At 36.7% G+C, this 23,966-nt stretch overlaps 2 protein-coding genes across 2 annotated transcripts in view; both read right to left on the minus strand.

Annotated features, from left to right (window-relative positions):
- LOC128559292 (beta-alanine-activating enzyme-like) overlaps nt 1-1,846 on the minus strand; it is a 31,210-nt gene extending 29,364 nt beyond the window's left edge. Inside the window, 1 exon segment of the mRNA XM_053550578.1 lies at nt 1,706-1,846. Within this exon segment, the coding sequence (XP_053406553.1) occupies nt 1,706-1,846 (141 nt within the window).
- Nucleotides 1,847-7,003: 5,157 nt separating this feature from the next.
- Nucleotides 7,004-22,986, minus strand: LOC123546217 (lipid droplet-regulating VLDL assembly factor AUP1 homolog). Its single transcript, XM_053551475.1, has 7 exons — nt 22,842-22,986; nt 18,301-18,435; nt 16,482-16,635; nt 16,045-16,156; nt 15,336-15,445; nt 12,885-13,000; nt 7,004-7,211 (listed from the first exon to the last, which is right to left on the minus strand). The coding sequence occupies exons 1-7, from the start codon at nt 22,874-22,876 to the stop codon at nt 7,019-7,021; spliced, it is 855 nt and encodes a 284-aa protein (XP_053407450.1). The 5' UTR covers nt 22,877-22,986; the 3' UTR covers nt 7,004-7,018.
- Between the last annotated feature and the right edge of the window lie 980 nt (nt 22,987-23,966).

Here is a 23,966-nt window from a genome sequence, read left to right on the forward strand (position 1 = left end):
ATGTATTTTTTATAAAAATAATACAATTAATATTCTGATCTATGACTAAAATTCTTATAAAATAACTGCTGCTTAGCTACACATTGTTTGACAATCAGAGATTGCATGCGCAAATTATCTCACTTAAAAGTGATAGAAATTCTTTAGACAAAATTAAACTAAGTTGATCATTTTGTCAGTAAATTAACGTCACCAGTACAATCAACCTCTGTACAACACACCAATAGATGTCTTCCAGGCTGTGTTGTTTGTAGAATATGCATTGTTTATATAACTTAAATCATGCTTGAAGTCTAGTGATGTGTTTCAATTGTTCCTTTATTTGATGTGCCTACCCATTTCTCTCAAAAATACTGTTGGCAATCTGTATGACATCTATGTATTAAAATATATTGTATTGCTACAATATTTAACTTTGGACAATATTTCATGTGTGTACCTGAATAAAGTCTTGGTGTATCAAAACAACCTGGGCACCAACATCTTTAAGCACTTGCATAGCATACACAAAACCCTTAACATCAAAGTTGTAGAAGACGCTTTACATCAAGGACCCTAAGGGAAAGAAAGAAAGTAATCCCTTTGAAAGAATTAACACTTCAACTTTACTACACATAATTATTATACAAAATTCTTGCATAAATTATGTAGGAGTCAACTTTATGCATATTTCTAATACAAGGTGGAAATACATGTAGTTACTACTAGTTAGACTCATACTGAACCTTCGGTCTCACTATTCAAATACAGAGAAATCATGATCATTCATGGAGACTATGATCTTTGATTCTGTGGCTACACGAATATAACAAAATCTGAGCTCTCCACAACATAGCCATTTTGGCCAAATCCACAAAATTCTATGATGATTTCACCATACACAATATACACCACCAAATGACCTACTGGAGTCATACACTCTCCATATAAATAAACATCGTCAATACCATGTAAAAAATATTCAGTTATTAAACCTTTACCCTGCTAAATTTCCAAAATGGACTCGTCCATCATTGAATTTGAGCAGTACCACTTATTATTTCAAGGGGTGTTCAATTAAAATTTACTGACTGAATAGCGAACAGTGCAGACCATGATCAGCCTGCACGAACATGCAGGCTGAACTTGGTCTGCACTGGTCGCAAAGGCAAAATTACTTGCCGCCAGCAGGCTAAAGGTTAACTAAAGTACAAAGGTAATCAACATTTAAACCTTTACCAAGTAAAATGGTCGGCATGCGGTGATCTATCTTTAGACATAAACCTACAAAATTCCTTCTCTCTCCCAGTTAACAACTTCTTCACCTGAACAAAAATTTCATTATTCAATATCAGAGATAAATAAAAACCATCTTTCAAAATAATTTTACTAAACAAATGTTTCAGTCTATTGCAATGTGCTTTTGAAACGCTTATTTCTAATATTCTAGTAAAATAGCTTAAATGATCAAGAAAATGGTCATAGTGCGACCAAATCCAGACTACAGAATTTCACTGTAAGGACTTGTTTGTAACTTAAGAAAACAAATCTGCACTGGTTTTATGTTAATTGAGAGCTTTCACATAACTCACAAAACTGATATAAAACAGTGTTACACACTATTAAACTGAATAAAGACTTGAGAAAGAATCTGCTGATGAATACCTCTCATACCTGTCTACAGAACTAGGAAACAAAAGCACAGCAAGATTTCTAAGAGTATCACCTGTATGGAAATGCTCCACAGTTGTTTGTAAGAGATGCTCGACTGATGGTCCCCATTATCATACAGAACAGCTTGTCTGTTGGCATGCTTGCTGTAAGCTTCCTCAACCAAACTAAGCAGCATTAAACCCACATCAGCCATACTGGAACTGTCATAGTATTTTGCTGGAAGTTCATGAAAATCTGTAAGAGAAAGTGTTTGCATCAAAATGAACTGTAACATGCTTTGTAGAAAAGCAGATGTTTCCCCCAAAGCATAGTAGTAATAGGCAAGAAGTCAACAGGGGACAGGAGCGGAAGACAAACAGACACTGATGGTTGGCTTAGTGACTGAAATGCAATAGGGATCATCTCCTCTGCATGTGCAATCATCCTATGAAGATTCAACATTCTGGGTCAAGTGGTTCTCAAATTATTGATCGGAACCAGTTTTCCCTGTTCTGGCCCCTGTGACCTTGACCTTTGATGGAGTGACCTCAAAAACAATAGGGGCCATCTACCCTATACGCCGTACCACCCTATGGAGTTTGAAGGTTCTAGATAAATGTTTCTCAAGTTATTGATCAGAAATGAAGTGTGACGGACAGAAATATGGACAGACAGAGCAAAAACAATATGTCTCCCCCAGTGGGGGGAGAGATAATTAAGTATGGTTTCTCTATTTCCATTTGCGCATGAAATACATGAGCATTTCCAAATTGTGTAAAAGCCACATATACTTGAAACACATACATGTATTTTATAGAAAATGGGGTTTCCTAAACTGCAACTGATTTTTTATATTAACATTCATTTTTCTTTTAAATGAATTCACACTGTTGTTACTGATCTCAAGTTGCATACTCTTACTTCATACATTTATACTAAATTATTTAAGCTTATATGAAATCATGGGTATTTTTTATAACATTTTATGTACAGAGATACGGGCAGGAAATTAAACATTAATAATAACTTTACTTTGTAAGCTAATTAACAACTAAAAAACCCCTTCCGAATCAAACTGATAGAATATATGTCTTTAACGTTTCATGAACTGGTTACAGAGGCAAATAAGTGACATTAATGGCAACTTCTTTTTTGTACATGGCATGCATACCTTTATAGCAAAGAAGTTCCCCGAAGACAAAATAGGTTTAAAAATTTTTAAATATTTTTTCCCTTTTTTTTTTCCCCCCTTCATTAAATTGTGTCAAGGGGATGAGGAGAGATGGTGCGCACAAGATTGTGTCTATGTATATAGTATAGTAACAAAAAAAAAAGTCCCGTAACTCTGCAAATTTTTTTCTGAAAGAACCTAACATGCCCCATGCACAACTACTGTTGTTACTGATCACTTGTGTGAAGTTTCATTAAATTGTTTCAAGGGGATGAGGAGAGATGGTGCGCACAAGATTGTGTCTACGGACAGACGGAAGACGGACAACCTGAAACCAGTATACCTCCCCCACTAACAACTTTGTTGTTTGGGGGTACAATTATAACAAGAGGACCATGATGGTCCTGAATCGCTCACCTGTCCCCACATGAACTGAGTATGATGTCGTTTATTCTGACCAATTTTCATGAAGATCCACTGAAAAATATGGCCTCTAGAGAGGTCACAAGGTATTTCTATTATTTGACATAATGAACTACTTTTTGAAGGCATGTGACCCAGTTTTTACTTGACCTAGATATCATCAAGGTGAACATTCTCACCAATTTTCATGAAGATCTCATGAAAAATACGGCCTCCAGAGAGGTCACAAGGTTTTTCTATTTTTAGACCTACTGACCTAGTTTTTGACCGCACGTGACCCAGTTTTGAACTTGGCCTAGATATCATCAAGGTGAACATTCTCACCAATTTTCATGAAGATCTTGTGAAAAATATGGCCTCTAGAGAGGTCAAAAGGTTTTTCTATTTTTAGACCTAGTGACCTAGTTTTTGACCGCAGATGACCCGGTTTAAAACTTGACCTAGATATCATCAAGATGAACATTCAGACCAACTTTCATACAGATCCCATGAAAAATATGGCCTCTAGAGTGGTCACAAGGTTTTTCTATTATTTGACCTACTGACCTAGTTTTTGAACGCACATGACCCAGTTTTGAACTTGATCTAGATATCATCAAGGTGAACATTCTGACCAATTTTCATGCAGATCCCATGAAAAATATGGCCTCTACAGAGGTCACAAGGTTTTTCTATAATTTGACCTAGTGACCTAGTTTTTGACCGCACATGACCCAGTTTTGAACCTGACCTAGATATTATCAAGATGAACATTCTGACTAATTTTCATGCAGATCCCATGAAAAATATGACCTCTAGAGAGGTCACAAGGTTTTTCTATTATTTGACCTAATGACCTAGTTTTGGATCACACGTGACCCAGTTCCAAACTTAATCTAGATATTATCAAGTTGAACATTCTGACCAATTTTCATGCAGATCCCATGAAAAATATGGCCTCTGCAGAGGTCACAAGGGTTTTCTATTATTTGACCTACTGACCTAGTTTTTGACCGCACGTGACCATGTTTTGAATCTGACCTAGATATCATCAAGATGAACATTCAGACCAATTTTCATAAAGATCCCATGAAAAATATGGCCTCTAGAGCGGTCACAAGGTTTTTCTATTTTTAGACCTACTGACCTAGTTTTGGACCGCACATGACCCAGTTTCCAATTTTAACTTGATATCAAGATGAAATTTCTGACTAAATTTCATGAAGCTCTCATGAAAAATATGGCCTCTAGAGAGGTCACAAGGTTTTTCTATTATTTGATCTACTGACCTAGTTTTTGACCGCACGTGATCCAGTTTTGAACCTGACCTAGATATCATCAAGATGAACATTCAGACCAATTTTTATAAAGATCCAATGAAAAATATGGCCTCTAGAGAGGTCACAAGGTTTTTCTATTTTTAGACCTACTGACCTAATTTTGGACCGCACATGACCCAGTTTCGAATTTTAACTTGATATCATCAAGATGAACATTCTGACCAAATTTCATGAAGCTCTCATGAAAAATATTGCCTCTAGAGAGGTCACAAGGTTTTTTCATTATTAAACCTACTGACCTACTTTTTGATGACACGTGACCCACTTTCAAACTTGACCTAGATATCATCAAGGTGAACATTCTGACCAATTTTTATGAAGATCCATTCACAAGTATGGCCTCTAGAGAGGTCACAAGGTTTTTCTATTTTTAGACCTACTGACCTAGTTTTTGACCGCACTTGACCCAGTTTTGAACTTGACCTAGATATCATCATTCAGACCAACTTTCATACAGATCCCATGAAAAATATGGCCTTTAGAGAGATCACAAGGTTTTTCTATTATTTGACCTATTGACCTAGTTTTTGAAGGCACGTGATCCAGTTTCGAACCTAACCTAGATATCATCAAGATGAACATTCTCACCAATTTTCATGAAGATCTTGTGAAATATATGGCCTCTAGAGAGGTCACAATGTTTTTCTATTTTTAGACCTACTGACCTAGTTTTTGACCGCACATGACCTAGTTTCGAACCTGACCTAGATATCATCAAGGTGAACATTCTGACAAATTTTCATAAAGATCCCATGAAAAATGTAACCACTAGAGTGGTCACAAGCAAAAGTTTACGCACGCATGGACGGACGGACGCACGCACGCACGGACGACGGACGCTGCGCGATCACAAAAGCTCACCTTGTCACTTTGTGACAGGTGAGCTAAAAATGAGAAAACTTGTTACATAGAACAAGTATCAACCTATACATGTATGCACTTTAAATTGTGCTTCTTTTTGCAACAATATTTAACGACAATGTCTACTTGTTGCAGTGAGCAAAATTCCCAACTTTACAGTGCTTCCTCAAAAGAAGTATCACATAGCAGACAAATGACATGATACCAAACTGAGTCACATTTTACTGACACTGAGCTGACCAGTCCTAGTACTATTGTCTTAATGCAGAGCGCCAAGCAAGGAAGTTAATAGTTCCATGTTTTATGTCTTTAATATTGCCGTCAGAGAGCAAACCCACGGTCTCCAGAGCTCCAAGCCAGCACTCTACTACTAGGCTACAGAGGGGGTTGTATCCACTTGAAAACATTTTATTTAACTAAAATGTGTCTGTAGGACACAGGGTGTGCCCCCACTGGAACATCTGTCACAAATAAGGGACAATAATTAAAATGTTTGCAGTCTTAAGGCGGTATAGCCTCAACAAACATTTTATATAAAGGATTCATTATTCTAGGTCATTATACTTTTTGAGCTATGAGCATCACAAACAAAACATCCACTATTTTGGCTATTTCAAGGGCTGTAACTCTGTAATTAGCGTTGAAATCTCAAAGAATGCCAAGTGTACAAAGCCACATCATGATAAAGACTCATGCAAAAATCAAATACTTTTTTAGCTAGGCACTTCCTTAGGTGAAAATGTGCATTTTTGACTATTTCAGTGGCCATACCTTTGGAAATAGGGGGTGGAGCCAGACGAAAAATGGGAGATGGGCAAGTTTATACCGTGATAAAGACTCATGCAACTTTTCATAACATTTTAACAAATACTTTTTGAGCTAAACACGTCACAAGGTGCACTTTTTACTATTTCAGGGGCCATAACTCTAGAAATAGGGGGTGAAGGCAGACGAAAAATAGGAGGTGCAAGTTCATATCATGATAAAGACTCATGCAAGGTTTCATCACTTTATATTTCAGGGGCCATAACTCTGGAAATAGGGGCGGAGCCTAAAGAAAAATAGGTGTGCAAGTTTATATCATGATAAAGACTCAGGCAAGGTTTCATCAATTTATATCAAATACTTTTTGAGCTAGGCGCTTTGCAAGGTGAAAATGTGCATTTTTGACTATTTCAGGGGCCATAACTCTGAAAATAGGGGGCGGAGCCAGATGAAAATAGAAGGTGTACAAGTTCATAATTATCATGATAAAGATTCATGCAAGGTTTCACCAATTTATATCAAATACTTTTTGAGCTAGGCGCATCAACAAACTTTTTTCGGACGGACAGATGCACAGACAAGACCAAATCTATATGAGTAGTTGGGGCACAAAAAGTATGACAAAAGGTCATGGTAACAAATCCTTGCATACAGATTTACTTGAATATGTTCTTATTTTCAAAATTTTTAAGCATTTGAATGCCAGAAAATTACATAACAGACTAATACTTGAATTAATGTATCTATGCATAATTGACTAACTAGCCTCAACAATTAGGCAAACTTTACTGTTTAACACTCACAAACCATTATTTTCTCAATTCATATAAAATAAATTTAGGAAAAGTCACTTCTGTATGAAACAGTCACCTCTAGGCTGAGACGGGGGTTCAGCTTTTAATTTTTTGCGATATTCTCTGACATCGGCAGCTGTATATTCTGTCTTTTCAAGATTTAAAGCTTCTGCTATCACTGACCGAACTCTCTCAGAAAGATCGTCAACACTCTCCCCTTCCTCTCTCTTTATTACAGGATGTGTTCTGTAGAAATCAAAATACAGTTAGATAAATAAAGTAATAAAACACTGCCACGTCAACAGGGAGTGCTACGCTGGAATGAAACCAGATAATGATTGTATGTATTGCACATGTTTTTTGTTATAACGATTAACATTTGCAAAATCTCAAGGACTGGTTGGTGCCCCAAGCCCAAGGGATTCTGCCCCTGTAATAACCAGACATGGGGTCAATTACATGGCAAAGTAATTAGTTAAATTACAAATTACATTACACTACAGTCGACATTGTATTAAGAGACCACCCAAGGGACTGCTAAGAAGTGGTCTCTTAATGGAATGGTCTCTTAATGAATTTCAGTCAGATGAAAAGGAAAGTTATTTTTAACTGTTAATGTAACTGTATTTATTATGAACATACATGTATGGTTTCAAAATCTGTTTTAACATCGTGAACACTTTTCCAAGTCTACAAAACGTGTTTATGGCTAGATTGTTTGTCAGTTCGACTGATACAAAGGTTAATTGCAGTCAGTCACGTGCAAAACGTACTCGCTAATTACACAGATGAAGAAATGCCCGGTAGAAGTTTGGTACCCGGTCGCTTAATAGATACTTTTGTCGAATATTTTACCTGTCTGGACTACATTAATGTGGTCGCTAGTGGTTTAATAAAAAAGTCGTTTAATGGAATGAATTTATATACTGAAAACGTTCGGGAGGGATTTTGACTGGTCGTTTAATACAAAAATCGCTTAATAGAGGTGGTCGCAAGTACGGTGTCGACTGTATTTTGCAAAATAATTAATTCATTTACCATTACACTTCCAATGTAATTAATTAAATTACACATTACATTGAAATGATTTAGTATTTTTTCATGTTATAGTTTGCTCAATTGAACATATGTAACATTTTACTACTGTTTGCAGATCAAATTTCCCTTTCACATTTTTTGAAATCGATAGAGTTATACATTTACATCAAAAAAGCAGCGAAACTGAAGCTATTTTTGGAGTAATCCTGACAGGTTTACCCCGCCTCGTCCGTATTCACTTTGTTACTTGAAACAGTTGAACGTGTTCTTTTTTTTCGTTATCTTTACGTCACCTCAATGATCCACCCAACACTATCACACACACACAAAGTGCGCGCTCTGACTCTAGTAATCATGTCTAGTATTGTCCTTGTATACGTTGTAACTTTATCGATTGAAAAGGTTGTTTGAATTTGAAAAGTAAAATACTCGTATTTCAACTAAGTCCAAATGGGAACAGCGTCTATAGTAATTTCTGGCCATGCAATTATTGAACTTTCAAACTACACAACATATGAAATTGTAATATCCATCAAAATCTGATAAATTTCTGCAGAATGCGGTTGATACTTTTTTGTCTGTGGAAGCTGATGTCGAAGTTTAAAGATTTATCATAAAAATGTTATTTAACTATCACAAAATCTGAGTCCATAATATTTTTTTAGTTTAGGCCTAGAATATTGTTTGTTTTTTTTCTTTTTTGTGTGTGTGGGGGGTGGGGGTCTTCAGTCTGATCCTTTACATATAATTTATTATGTGAATTTATCTATTTTTTATTTAAAGAGTTTCATGCCCGTCATTTATATACTATCTCAGTTATTTACAGACAGGCAGTTAATAAACATTGTCTTCGTTCCTTGGAAGAACCAGTTCTAGAATCATACCTTCCGTAAGAAATTACCAACTATTTTCAACTAACATGGTCGGTTCTGGGAATTAAACTTATGACCTTCAATCAATGATTCCAATAACTCAACCACGAGTCAGTCGCGTTTTAAATTATGGAAGCTTAACACGAGATACATTATTTAAAAGAAATGTTTGCAGCAAAAGGCACTGAAATTTAGGCAAGACAATGCGTATAATGTATTAGTGGGTTCTGTTTTTTTTTCACATCCACGCGACCTGAATGTAGTGTGCATTCATTTAAGATTTGATTGACGATTATTATATCTTTTACTTTCCATCTAAACAACCGTTTCAACTGTATTTTAATCAACTTTTTATCTTATAAAATTCTCAGTCAAGTGGCCAACATAAACAAGTTCATCCAGTGTATTTAACCGACTTGTTACATAAATAGTTTACTGTAAAGGCGGAGTTACCTGTATAGACGAGGTACAAAAATAGCTTCAGCATTGCTGCTTTTGTGACGTAAAGGTAAAGTTCTATCGATTTTAAAACAAGGTGAAGGGGCAATTTGATGTGCAAACAGTAGTAAATGAAGAAATATTTTATATAAATATTTCATTTAAGGAGCAGTTCAAGCATTTCCCTCTAAAATTACATATTATACCTCTTTAGAGCTTTTAAACTCATGTTGAAATTTGCTAAAATATTATGCAGTAATGCTTAATTGAAATATAATTGAATGTTATTGGTAATTGAGTGGGTGACCTAGTTTTTGACCCCACATAACCCAGTTTCAAACTTGTCCTAGGAATCATCAAAATAAATATTCTGACCAAGTTTCATGAAGATAGGGTCATAAATGTGGCCTCAAGCGTGTTAACAAGTTTTTCCTTTGATTTGACCTGGTGACCAAGTTTTTGACCCTAGACGAACCAGTATTGATATTGGCTTAGGAATCATCAAGATAAACATTCTGACCAAGTTTCATGAAGATAGGGTCTAAAATGTGCCATCTAGTCCTTTGATTTGACCTGGTGACCTAGTTTTTGACCCCACATGACCCAGTTTCAAATATGGCCTAGAGATCATCAAGATAAACATTCTTTGCAAGTCTGTGTCAAATCAAAACATAAATGGGATCTCTATATGGCTGAAATGGCCAGAATAGAATCCATAATGGAATCTTGCCCATTTTCGAAAGGAACCGAGATCTTAATGTGACTAAAGTTTTGTGTAAGTGTGATTAAAATTGAATGTAAAATGTCACTTCTATCGTGTTCACAACGTAAAAATTAACAAATTATGGCTCTTTCAGGGGTCAATCAGGGGCCGTAACTCCGGACCCTACAATTGGATCTGACGGATTCATCATGGAATCCAAGATCTAATGTTGCTAAAGATATTTTGCAAGTTTGTACAAATGAAGTTTTTATATGGCTGCAAAAGCCAAAATGGCAAATTTTGGCCCTTTAAGGGGCCATAACTCTGTAACCCATGATGGGATCTGGCCAGTTTTCGAAAGGAACCAAGATATTATGCCAATACAAGTTGTGTCCAAGTTTAATTAAAATCGGTTGCAAAATGTGGTCTCTATCATGTTCACAAGAAATTGTTGACGGACGACGCCAACGGACAAAGGGCGATCACAAAAGCTCACCTTGTCACTATGTGACAGGTGAGCTAATAAACTGAGGGTTGAGTGCAAAACTGCCATAACTCCTATTAAATAAAGGAGTTATGGCAGTATTGCACTCAACCCTCGAAACATTATCTCAAATAAAAGAATAATAACAATTACTGATTATTGTTTCTTGTGAAATCGTTTAATTTCACGGTCACAAAATTTTCTGGTAAAGGTCAATACAACTATTTCATGGCGTCATGAAACTGAACATAAAATGTGTAGGAACTTAACTTGTTAGTGAGATCTAATTTTGTGGATTAACACATGAATATTAAAGATTACACAATATGTGTTTGATGTAGGTTCAACACTAGAAAGTAATGATAACTTCCTCACATGAATCAGTGGTAGGACCCATGACTTCAGACATATTGTCTTTCGTCACACAAAATGTTTGCTGTGCCTGAAAACTGAACTTGCAACCCCAAGTCTTGATCTATCTGTACTGAACTTTCCAGACCAACTTGCAATGTATCCTGCAGGGATCACTTACTATTTATTAGTAGTCTAAGGTTATTCAAAGGTACAGTTCTCGGCAACAGGCCATGGAATTTTTTACTTTTATTTCTTCAGCACAGTACAAGTTGATCATTTTTACTGTATGGACCAAAGTATGGCTCAAATTAACAGGTCACTTTTTCAGCACTAAAAGTAATCTATCAAGAACTTGCAGCTTGGATTTACAGCAATGTATCCTAATACAAACAAGGCAGTCTGAAAGACAGCTAAATCCCCCGCCACTGCTATGGATAGTGAAAGGGTAAACCTTTGATTTCAGCTGTGACCTTGATCTTGAACTGACATGGCTGACTCATGAATTCTGCACAACGTCTTGATGAGGTGATCATTTGACCAAAGTTTCATGAAAATCCTTCAAGGGGTTTAGGAGATACAGAGCTGAAACCTTTGACCTTCAGTTGTGACCTTGACCTTAAGTTGACATGGCTGACTCATGAGTTCTTGATGAGGTGATCAGTTGACCCAAGTTTGATGAAAATCCTTCAAGAGGTTTAGGAGATCTACAGAGTAGACATCAAATGGAAGGCTCACACCGTCGACCCTTAGTTGTGACCTTGACCTTGAGCTGGCATGGTTGACTCATAATTTCTGCACATCATTCTGATGAGGTAATCATTTGACCCAAGTTTTATAAAATTCCTTCAAGGGGTTTAGGAGATACAGAGCGGACACGAAATGGCAGGCTCAAACCTTTGACCTTCAGTTGTGACCTTGACCTTGAGCAGACATGGCTGACTCATAAGTTCTGCACATCGCCTTGATGAGGTGATCTTTTGACCCAAGTTTGATGAAAATCCTTCAAGGGGTTTAGGTGATATAGAGCGGACACAAAATGGAAGGCTCAAACCTTTGACCCTAAGTTGTGACCTTGACCTTGAGCCAGCATGACTGACTCATGGGTTCAGCACATCGTCTTGATGAGGTGATCATTTGACCCAAGTTTTATAAAACTCCTTCAAGGGGGTTAAAAGATATAGAGCGGACACAAAATGGAAGGCTCAAACCTTTGACCTTGAGTTGTGACCTTGAACTTGAGCCGGCATGGCTGACTCATGGGTTCTGCGCATCGTCTTGATGAGGTGATCATTTGACCCAAGTTTTATAAAATTCCTTCAAGGGGTTTAGGAGATATAGAGCAGACACAAAATGAAAGGCTCAAACATTTGACCCTAAGTTGTGACCTTGACCTTGAGCCAGCATGACTGACTCATGGGTTCTGCACATCGTCTTGATGAGGTGATCATTTGACCCAAGTTTTATAAAATTCCTTCAAGGGGTTTAAAAGATATAGAGCGGACACAAAATGGAAGGCTCAAACCTTTGACCTTGAGTTGTGACCTTGAACTTGAGCCGGCATGGCTGACTCATGGGTTCTGCACATCGTCTTGATGAGGTGATCATTTGACCCCAGTTTTATAAAATTCCTTCAAGGGGTTTAGGAGATATAGAGCTGACACAAAATGGCAGGCTCAAACCTTTGACCTTCAGTTGTGACCTTGACCTTGAACCGAAAAGGCTGACTCATGGGTTTTGCACATCGTCTTGATGAGGTGATCATTTGACCCAAGTTTCATGAAGATCCTTCAAGGGGTTTAGGAGATATGGACCGGACATGATTTTGTTACGGACGGAAGGACGGACGGAAGGACGGACAGAAGGAAGGACGGACGGAAGGACGGACAGAAGGAAGGACGGACGCAGACCATTCCTATAATCTCTCCGCCACGGCAGGGGATTAATAAAACATTCTTGATTCTTCCAGGTAGGTTTGTGTCTCCTTACAGTAGACACTGACTGTAATGACCAAGTTCGTACCACTTACTTACTTGAGTTTAAATACAGTTACAGGCGTAAAGAAGCACCAGAGAACATCTGTCCATCTAGGACCATCTATTGTTGTTAGAGCACATGGGAATGACAGCCGCGACATCTGGACAGACACCTACAAAAATATCACATCAATAGGTGTCTCTGTTAAATATACCGCCACAGAAATCAGTGTTATTGTACAATAGTTTGCAGCTATTAGACTGATAAAGAGGCAATCCCCTAAACCTGTCCTATCATTTTCCAAGGTTTTTAAGGTTAGCAGATTTGTGGGGTAATTTTCTGATTTTTGGCATGAATGGGGTTACAATTTAAATATCTCTTAAGTTGTTTTTTTTTTAATTCATTTTGGTTTATATGTACCGGGTAAATCCAAAAATATTTTTACAAGACACACCAAATTAATATTTCGCTACAGGTAATAATGTCAACCAGATTCTTAGAAAAGCAAAACAGAATTCTATAAGCAACATTAACCAGAACTTTATATGCAATGTAAAAAAGACCCTATGTAATGTAAACCAGAAATCTATATGTAATGTAAACCAGATCTCTATGTAAAGTAAAGCAAAATTCTACATAATGTAAACCAGAATTCCAGGTAATGTTAATCAAATATCTATGTAATGTAAACCATTCTCTATGTAATGTAAACCCGGACCCTACGTAATGTCAACCAGAACTCTATCTAATGTAAACTGGAACTCTTTGTAAAATGAATTCTATGTAACATCAACCAGAATTCTGTGAAATGTAAACAGAACTCTTTGTAATGTAAACAGATTTATATGTAATGTAAACCAGCACTTGATATAATGTAAACAAGAACTTTATGCATTATATGCCTTTGAAACATTACGACACCATTCATTTCACTAATGCAAATTTTCTGCACCTCATTTCAGTAAGAAATAAATTTACCAGAAATAAAACTAAACAGATATCTATCTCAGATAAAAAGTAAAATAATAACTTATTACAAGATCTGACCAGGGCAATGCTTGGTTAGTAGGCTTGCAATGGAAAACTTGGCTCACTAAACCTGACACATCAGATCTTTTACAAATACTTGCCTACTAACCTTAAATGACAACTACTTACCGTGCAATTCTTATATGATCTACAATATGGCTTGTGAATTTTTATTAATGATGAAACTTTTTTCAGATATATTTAAGCAAAGATCCTTTCAGGATGATAAACTCATAATACTTCTTAATTACGACAATACGAGATTGATTTAAGGCACACACAAGAAAAATGGTGATGATGAAAGAAAAGTTTTAACCCCTCTTTTCAAGCGGCTGATCTGCAAAATCTCATACTAAGGGTCTTTGTTTAAGCTGCTTTAAACCTATAAATTCAACATCCATTCTTGTAAAAAAAGGCATTGTTACTGTCATTCCGCAATTAAGGTTACTGGCTTCCAATTACTTGTCCCTCATTATTTCGCGCTCAAAACACCACATAGGATGCAGGTATGCCATCCAGCTGGCTTACTGAGGTTAAGTAATTCTACACAGGTGACAGTCTGTACCTGAAAGTATGTAAGGAGGGCCACTATGGGTCTACCTCCACTATCAAAATTGGGAAGTCGCTCAATGACCTCGACTATGCTGGTGTGGCTTAAGGTAGTTCTGCACGTTTGGTAAACCAGAAGTTATGGTGTAACATCATTTATCCGTAAAACGTGGAATAAAGCCTGGATTGGGCATACGGAAATGAAAATCATTTCATGGATTAATGGCAACCTGTGAGTAAATTTATTACTATGGCACTGTTACTATCTATCTAAAGTTAAAATATGATATTAAAACATCTGACCCATTAAAAAATTCAAACTAATGTCTTAAAATCAGCTTTAAATGTGCGTTTCACATTAATCATGGTCAAATATCTCAAAAATAAGCATATGGACACATTTTATTTCACCACATTATACCATATGACTGTTTATTTATGACTGTGAGAAGTTCATTAGAATCTACATTGTAGAAAAATTTCTATTTGCAAAAATGCTATGAAAGTTGTGATTTTCCCCATAGACTCCCATTATGAAAAATTGTGTGAGGTCCAAATTTTTCAAATCAGTCTAGCAAAGAATCAAGAACACAACCCTATCTTTTTTTTATTTGCCTAATTTTCTAAGTATATTCTGAAGTTATGAAAAATCAGGGTTTAATCAAATTCTACATTGTTGAAAAAATTTGATCCAAACATCTTAAGCTAAACTGGGTGTATGACTTTGTCAAATTGATGACATCAATCACATTACGCTCTCAGTGAAGCTTAATTCTTGTACCATCCAGATAAGCACCACTAAAACTATGCACTCAATTCTTGTAACGTTGCTATGTTATCTTTATCAACCTTGATTGCAATTCAAACCCTACACAATACCCCTAAACTTTGTAAAAAAAGGCTTTGTATATGATGTAAGATGTCCATACCGGCTGAATGGGCAACTCTAGTTCAAAAGCCTGTGTGTTAAACTTAAGGACTCCAACACTGTTGTTAGTAGGAACATCTTCTGGCTGTATGAGAATGGGAAACTCTTGCTCTGTAAAAGGAGAGAAAAAACAATTCTAGAAAACTGGTACACACAAATCAATTTGAAAGGCACTAATAACAGCTGACAAGAATAGCCAGTAAGTCGAGCTGACAGCTGTGCAATCTGTTGCACAATGTAACTACATTTTCCCACTTATTTATAATGTCTGGGTAGCATTATACACTATTCGAACAGAACATTCAGCTGTTTTTCATTAGCCCTAATTTATCTCCAATTCCAAAAACTGTGCAACCTCTTTAGTGCAACATCAATAAAACTAAAGGGGAACTTTCATGGTTGAGTGGTTAAGGTTTCTGACTTCGATATACAGGCCGCTCACCCCTTCGGGTCTGAAACCCCACAGGCAAGTAGAGTTTTTTCACAGGAGAAACCCATTCAACTGGCTTAGAGAAGGCTGACTGTTCTACCCAGGTGCAATACTGTGCTAGGTTGAAAATAATGCAATTTACAGGAACTGGGTTGTTCCTCTAATATAAAAGCTAGAAAGTCATCGTATGACCTAGAATGTTTTGTTGTGACAAAACCAGTTTCCTTCCTGGCATGCTAAACTAGTAAATCATTTTTCCAGTTCTGCCTGGAAAGTTTACCTTGTACAAACTTTTTCATATTTTCCAGAAACTGTTGCTTGCTTTGCGGTGATGTAAGATCCTTGTAACCAAGCACCCACTGGAACACTTTAGGTACATTCCCATGATAAGGCTGAAAACAAACATCTAGTTAATAGTAATTTATTTTAGGTCAATTGTGAAGCAAGCTCTACAACTTATATTAATCACTCTCCACATCTCATTCCTGATGGAATCCATTGCCACAAGGGTATGAGAGAAGAGAACCCATATACCTCTCCTGGAATTCAAGCCTGTACCCTCAAGAAGTTAAGATATACAGTTTCCTTACAAATCTTTAGTGTTAAAACAATTCACTTTACGCAGGGGTCAATTCTGCAACCTCCATATTTGTAGTCTTTTACTATGCTCTTGGAAGGTTTAAACACTAAAGCTATATAGTGAGATTAATTGATTACCACAAAATGACTGATGACTACATCTATGACAATATGATCTAGAACTGATGTATAATTGGCCACAAGAACTTTTGGGCTCTCTGTCTGTGGGCTTTGATCCTCTTCCACCCAAATATGAATACCAAGCACCCCCAGCATACCACGAACGAACTGCCTGAAATTATACATGTCATGACAATATAATATTAATAAACAAATGAAAAACTTTTTATTTTTGTGAAAAGTTAAATACAATACTTATTAAATCAAGCTTTTTACTATTTCGTGAACAATAACAAAATGTTGAAATAAAAAATCAAACAAAAGGCCAAGCTGACCTTCAAGCCATCACCTGAGTTAGTATATATTTAGCTGAACAAAACTGAAATAAACAAGAGGATCATCATGATGACCCTGGATTGCTCAACTGAGTAATATGAGCTACGTGTTTCAAATGTCAAACTGATGATTTTTAAAAAAAAATTGGAAGATTTTCCTATTTACAATCAAGTAACCCCTGGGGCGAGGCCAATTTTATCCCAGGGATCATGATTTGAATAAAGTTTGTAGAAGTCTACTGGGCAATGTTACATATCAAATATCTAAGACCTAGGCCTTCTGGTTTATTTTTAGCAAATTTATGAAGATTTCCCTATGTACAATCAAGTAACCCCTGGGGCGGGGTCAAGATTTGAACAAATTTTGTAGAGGTCCACTAGGCAATGCTACATGTCAAATATCTAAGCTCTAGGCCTTCTGGTTTATTTTTAGAAAATTTTGAAGATTTTTCTATGTACAGTCAAGTAACCCCATGGGGCGGGATCAATTTGACCCGGGGGGTCATGATTTGAACAAAATTTGTACAAGTCTACTAGGCAATGCTACATGTCAAATATCTAAGCTCTAGGCTTTCTGGTTTATTTTTTTAAAAAATTTGAAGATTTTCCTATAGAAATCTATGTAAAATGAAGTGACCCCTGGGGCAGGGTCAATTTTGACCCCCGGGTCATGATTTGAACAATTTAAGTAGAGGTCCACTAGGCAATGCTACATGTCAAATATCTAAGTTCTAGGGATTCTGGTTTTTGAGAAGAAGATTTTTTAAGAGTTTCCTATGTAAAATCAAGTGACCCCTGGGGTGGGGGTCAATTTTGACCCCGGGGTCATGATTTGAATAAATTTGGTAGAGGTCCACTAGGCAATGCTTCACACCAAATATCTAAGCTCTAGGGCTTCTGGTTTTTGAGAAGAAGATTTTTGAAGTTTTTCCTTTCGGTTGCCATGGCAACCACAGTTCTGCATGGAATTCAATTCTTTGAATAATTTTTGTAGAGCTTCACCCAAGGAACAATCCTGTGAAGTTTGGATGAAATTGGCGTAGCGGTTTATGAGGAGATGTTGTTTAAAGTAAAAGTTTACGTACGACGGACGATGAGTGATCAGAATAGCTCACCCTGAGCCTTTGGCTCAGGTGAGCTAAAAAACTAAGGCTGAGGCAAGTTTTCTTAACTCCATGTCTAACCAAATTCTCTTCAGTCATTTGTAACAAGCAAAAAATAAAAAAAACTATCTTAAGGAAGCCAAGCCTAACTTTAAGTTGTCTTTATACAAAACTTGTGTTGTAACAAAGAAAATGGCTGACCATTGATGCTTTCAGTTTTTCCAGAATCCGCCATTATGCCACTATCTTTTTTTAACCATTTTTTAGTGTCTATATACCTACAACATGTTGGTAATTATTTATTTAGCAAATTCACCTTTAAATAAACAACTGCTATCTTATCAAATGTTCTTATAACTGTCTCAATTTTAATGCAATTTTAAACATTTTTAAACTTACCTTCTAGCGGCACCCCTCGGGAACAGACAAACAATTATATAAGTATGTAAGGCAATCAACACTCTGCATACAATCAGGAACACACCAATAGGGAAATACAGTATCATCAATGCAAATTTAAATCCATCAGGAAACCTGAAAAAAAGGCAGAAAAAAATGGATCTAGATTGTAAATGACAATTCAAAATGTCTGTTCAAAATGTGTACAGATGTTTAGGTTTAATAAATTATTCTTGATTTCTTACACTTCTGTTGGATTTAATCTTGATTTTAGTTTGCTGTCCATCAGACAGCCAGTGCTCGTCTATTTGATTTGTTGTCCCAGAAGTAGGAATATTACCCTTAATGTTAAAACATCTAGAGTTTCAATCCAGTATCTGCATTAGTTTTGCAGATAGTAACTTACATGCAAAATTAGATCAGGATTTTGATAGTACAAAAGGGGGCATAATTTGGCCAAAATACATGTCAAGAGTTATGGAACTTAATGCTATCACGTAGCATGTGTGTCACAGGGTGAGAAAAATGTGCAGTCAGTCCGTGGCTCGAACCTGGGACCTCTCACTTACAGGGCAAGTGCCTGCAGACCGAGCTAACCGGCTGCCTGACACATATTCTCCCCTTGTTTGATTAAGTCTGTACCATGACATACATCCCCCCAAATTGGAAATTCGTCCTCAAATTCCGGAAGTACATATAATATTGAAAGCATCGTAAGACTGACCAAGCAAGCATGCCACAGTCCCATGTTGGGCGCCAAATGCCACAGGGTGAGAAAAATGTGCAGTCTGTCCGGGGCTCGAACCCGGGACCCCTCGCTTACAGGGTGAGTGCTCTGCCTACCGAGCTAACCGGCTGCCTGACACATATTCTCCCCTTATGTGACCAGGTCAGTACTGTGACATAATGTAACAATCTCAGGAAAAATGTGCAGCATTCACCGGGACTCGAACCTCGGACCATTGGCTTACCGTGCCAATGCTCTACCAATTAAGCTACCAAGGCCACCTGATACCAGAACCGCTACACACCTTCCCTCTTACTGCGAGACATTGGCACTCCTTGCCAATGTCTGCCGCAGACTGTTAACCGAATTCAGATGCACACCCCAGCCAAACTGCCTTGCCCCAAATGGGCTCCAAGGGTGAACATCCCAGACAAGCCCCCAAATGTAGTCTCCAGGGCTCGAGATAAGATGCGTAATAGCGTAAATTACGCTTTGAAATAATGCATATACACATGTCTGTTGATTTTTTAGCGTATAAAAACGTACATAAAATTACAGAAACACATGCAATGACTTCTTATTGGCGTAAACAAAATCTGAATTGTCTGGATGCTTTACATAACAGAGCACGATCGGCACTCATTCTGCCACATTGAACGTACACAGGCATTGAATGGTACTCTATAAACCTATGTTAAACTATATAATACACTTAAGGTTAGAGACCACCAATTGTTTTCCCATAGACTTACATTGTAACATTATGGCGTGTACAGCCTTCTATACATCGAAACATGTATATCTAATTACAAGGTTTTCAAGAGCTATCTTAGTTCTACCAAAATATCGCACGAAAAACATATGAATAGTGATACTTTATTTAAGTAATTTTCGTGTGAATGAGATGACCCCGTTTACAACATTTACATGGCGGGAGAAATTTGTTTGATAAAACTTTTTTTAAATACTCATAAAATGTAGCAAATTTTGTCAAAATGTATAATAAAATACTGTAAATGCAGTGAAAAAATATCAATTTTGAAAAAATAATCACTTCCTGGGTTTGTTTACATGACTGACCAATCAGAACGCACAGACGTTACCTTATTCCCAAGTATACACTTACCTCATTCCCAGTAAGTTTCATGTACTTTTTTGAATTGGTGGTCTCTGACCTATAGATGAATGTTTCGTATCACGTTTTCCAATTTTACAGTCATATTGTGAAACATGATACAATACCAAATGTCTTACAAAGTTTCATCAAGAAATTTTCAGTTTTGAGAAAGATATGGACAGTTTACTGAGGTCACCCCCTGCCGATTTATATGCCCATACTCCGTCCCTGTCGTCGTCAGATTGCATTTTTTCGTGGAAATTTCAGTTATCTGCATTTGATTTGACTTTGAAGCTGAAATGCGATTCATTCCATAAAAAATAGAAATAAGGTCTAATAATTTTGATCATTCTCTAACATTTCAGAGATAAAAATGATCCTTTTTAGCCCAAAAGCTCAGATAAAAATGGGCACACCTGTTTAAAAAAAGAGGCCACAATTTAAAAAAAACTCAAAGTTCAGGCTTATTTCTGCACAAAAACGTCTTTCTACATCATTTACAACAGATTTGTGGCCATTTACATTACCTGAGTGTGATGGCTTCCGACGAAAGTCATGTTTTAGCTCTATTATAGGTTAGAGACCACCAACTGTTTTCCCATAGACTTACATTGTAACATTATGGCGTGTACGGCCTTCCATACATCGAAACATGTATATCTAATTACAAGGTTTTCAAGAGCTATCTTAGTTCTACCAAAATATCGCACGAAAAACATATGAATAGTGATACTTTATTTAAGTAATTTTCGTGTGAATGAGATGACCCACTGTTTACATCATTTACATGGCGGGAGAAATTCGTTTGATAAAACTTTTTTTTCAATACACATAAAATGTAGCAAATTTTGTCAAAATGTTTAATAAAACACTGTAAATGCAGTGAAAAAATATCAATTTTGAAAAAATAATCACTTCCTGGGTTTGTTTACATGACTGACCAATCAGAACGCACAGACGTTACCTTATTCCCAGGTATACACTTACCTCATTCCCAGTAAGTTCCCTGTACTTTTTTGAATTGGTGGTCTCTGACCTTAATGCGTGCGCAAATCAAATTGTTAGGAATTAATATTGATGGTAAGGTAGTGTATTTTAAAGCAGTGTCGATTTAAAATATTAACTTCCGGTGTGGAGTTAAGAACAACATGTTTCTTTCTAAGAATGTATGTAGAGAACAAATGTGCTACGCATTCTTTTAACCAACAATAAATGATTCCCAAAACATGGTTAAAGGTATATTGAATAATCTATTGGATTAGGCAGTGAGTGTGAAGCCAAAGCAATTAAGTCAATGGAGAAAAAGAAGCAAAAACTTGAATGCTGAATGGAAACTGAACTGCAAACAAAGTCATAGGTGTTACACCAAATAAATATGTTATAAAACTGATTTCTGTTTTTTTTTCTCATTTACAAATTTTCAGGAGTAAAATCACTCCTAGTCAATTTCAGATTTTAACATTTTACTCATTCACAAAAATTATGATCAGTAAATACTCATAGGCCAAAAAAATTATCTGGAGCCCTGAGTCTCAGGAAAAATGTGCAGTCAGTCCGCGAATCGAACCTGGGACCCCTCGCTTACAGGGCGAGTGCTCTGCCGACCGAGCTAACCGGCTGCCTGACACATATTCTCCCCTTATGTGACAAAGTCCGTACAGTGACATACACCCCCACAAATTGGAAATTCCTCCTTGAATTCTGGAGGTAAACAATATCGCAAACGTCGTAAGACTGACCAAGCAAGCATGCCATGGTCCCATGATGGGCGCCAAATGTCACAGGCTGAGAAAAATGTGCAGTCAGTTTGAGGCTCGAACCCGGGACCCCTCGCTTACAGGGAGAGTGCTCTGCCGACCGAGTTAACATGCTGCCCGACAGTGAGACCGACACATATTCTCTCCTTATGTGACCAAGTCCATACCGTGACATGTGAATGGTCATCAGTTATTTAGATAGAAACTTGCATGCAAAATTTTAACCAGGATTGTCTAAGTCCAAAAGGGGGCATAATTTTGCCAAAACAGATGTCACAGGTATGGGACTTGATCCTTTGAGGTTGGTTATTGACCTAGAAAAAGAAAAATTAAGTAAGTTTCAAAGCTATATATACCTTTAAACAATAGATCTAGCTATGCAGGCAAAAGTAACCAGAATTTTGTAAGTCCAAAAGAGGGCATAATTTAAATTTGCCCAAAATACATACATCCGATTTGCCAAAATGTCGGAACTAGAGGGCATGATCAGAAACTTGAAAAGAAATGATACAAGAACTGATGTAAGGAAATATTTTTTTGCAAATCGTGTTGTTGACCCATGGAGTAAATTACCCCAAAGCATAGTCTCAGTGCCATCCTCAAGTAGTTTCAATTAGAAGTTGAGATCCACACCAATGGCGAAGAGGTAAAAAGTAAAGAAAGTATGGAAGTATGGGACTTGTCACTTGATCCGGTGAGCCCTGTGAGGTTGGTTGACATTTCATTTTAAGCTTTGGTTTCAAGTTTAACTGCAATTTCAACAGATTTCATATAGCAAGATTGTAAATTTACAGAATAAAAAATCTTCAAATCTATGAATTGTCCTTTTATTTATAGAATATCTGTAATATCAATGAAATTCTAGACCTGCCAGAGCCAGCATGTGCCAGATAGGCATCCGTTCATCGAACAAAACAATTATTTATGTGTTAAACTTTACCTGGTAACTGTAACCAAATCATTTATTTCTACCATCTTGACAGATATGGAAAGAATCGTTTAAAACGTCTAAAAATATGTCCAAATTATTTTGCAGTTACAAACCCAGGGCGCAGACATTTTTCTGTTGCATTGTGGAATGGGCGTTTTCGATTGGAAACTCCGCTGTAAGGTCAGACACCACTATTTATTTCATGGTGCGATACGCATATTTTCTTGAAATCTTGCATTTTGGGCGGATTTAATTTAACTGATTGCGATTATTATGGTTTGTAATTTGAAGGTAAAGTGGTTTCCATTAAAACAAAGACAAAGATCTAGTAGCACATTTAAACATTAGCCACTTTGTCTATTTTCAGAATGACTCGAAAACAGTCACGCAGGTTCATTCAAACTGGAACAACTGATACGTATTAGACCTTCCTGATTCAAAGAAACGATTCTGTCAAACATTGAGAGAGATGTACACTGTATATCTTTTGCATAAATTCAATGTATTACGTGATGCTTGTTTCTTGTAATATATAATAGTTTTTTTTCCGGTACATGCATAGTTCAATTTTCAGGCATGGTATGATGTCTTTGTACTTGTAGCATGTGTAAATGTTGAGTTCTGCTCAACCCGGGGCTAGAGGGCGTGGACGGTAGCATGCATTTCCACTACCGTCCGTGAACAGGCTCAATCAAACCGAGCCTGCAACATTTTCGTTTTTGTCGTGTTGAGCGACCTGTGGAGTTTCCACTTTTTCTATTTTATGGTATACTTGCATGATTACCGAAACCATGCATGTATCGTGACTAATGTTCTTTATGACATGATTTATATGTAATAAACTGCTTTCAGACTGACAGTCATTGTTACGCAGATTTTTAACTTACTCGGTTAATTCTATATTGACTATAACAGAGTTCCATAATCTAAATTTTCACAAAAAATAATAAAATCACACCTTACATTATTCACGTATTAAAGTAAACAAAAATTTCACCAAAGAATTTAAGCTCTTGTTATTGAATCCTCTAATACCATCAGTTGTTATCTATCAATTATAAGTTACATACTGTGTCAAAATGTGTCAAAATTTCCCCTTCACATACTATAACAATCTTGTAATGTTTTATGACT

This window comes from Mercenaria mercenaria, chromosome 9 (assembly GCF_021730395.1).
Source record: "Mercenaria mercenaria strain notata chromosome 9, MADL_Memer_1, whole genome shotgun sequence".
Classification (NCBI taxonomy): domain Eukaryota; kingdom Metazoa; phylum Mollusca; class Bivalvia; order Venerida; family Veneridae; genus Mercenaria; species Mercenaria mercenaria.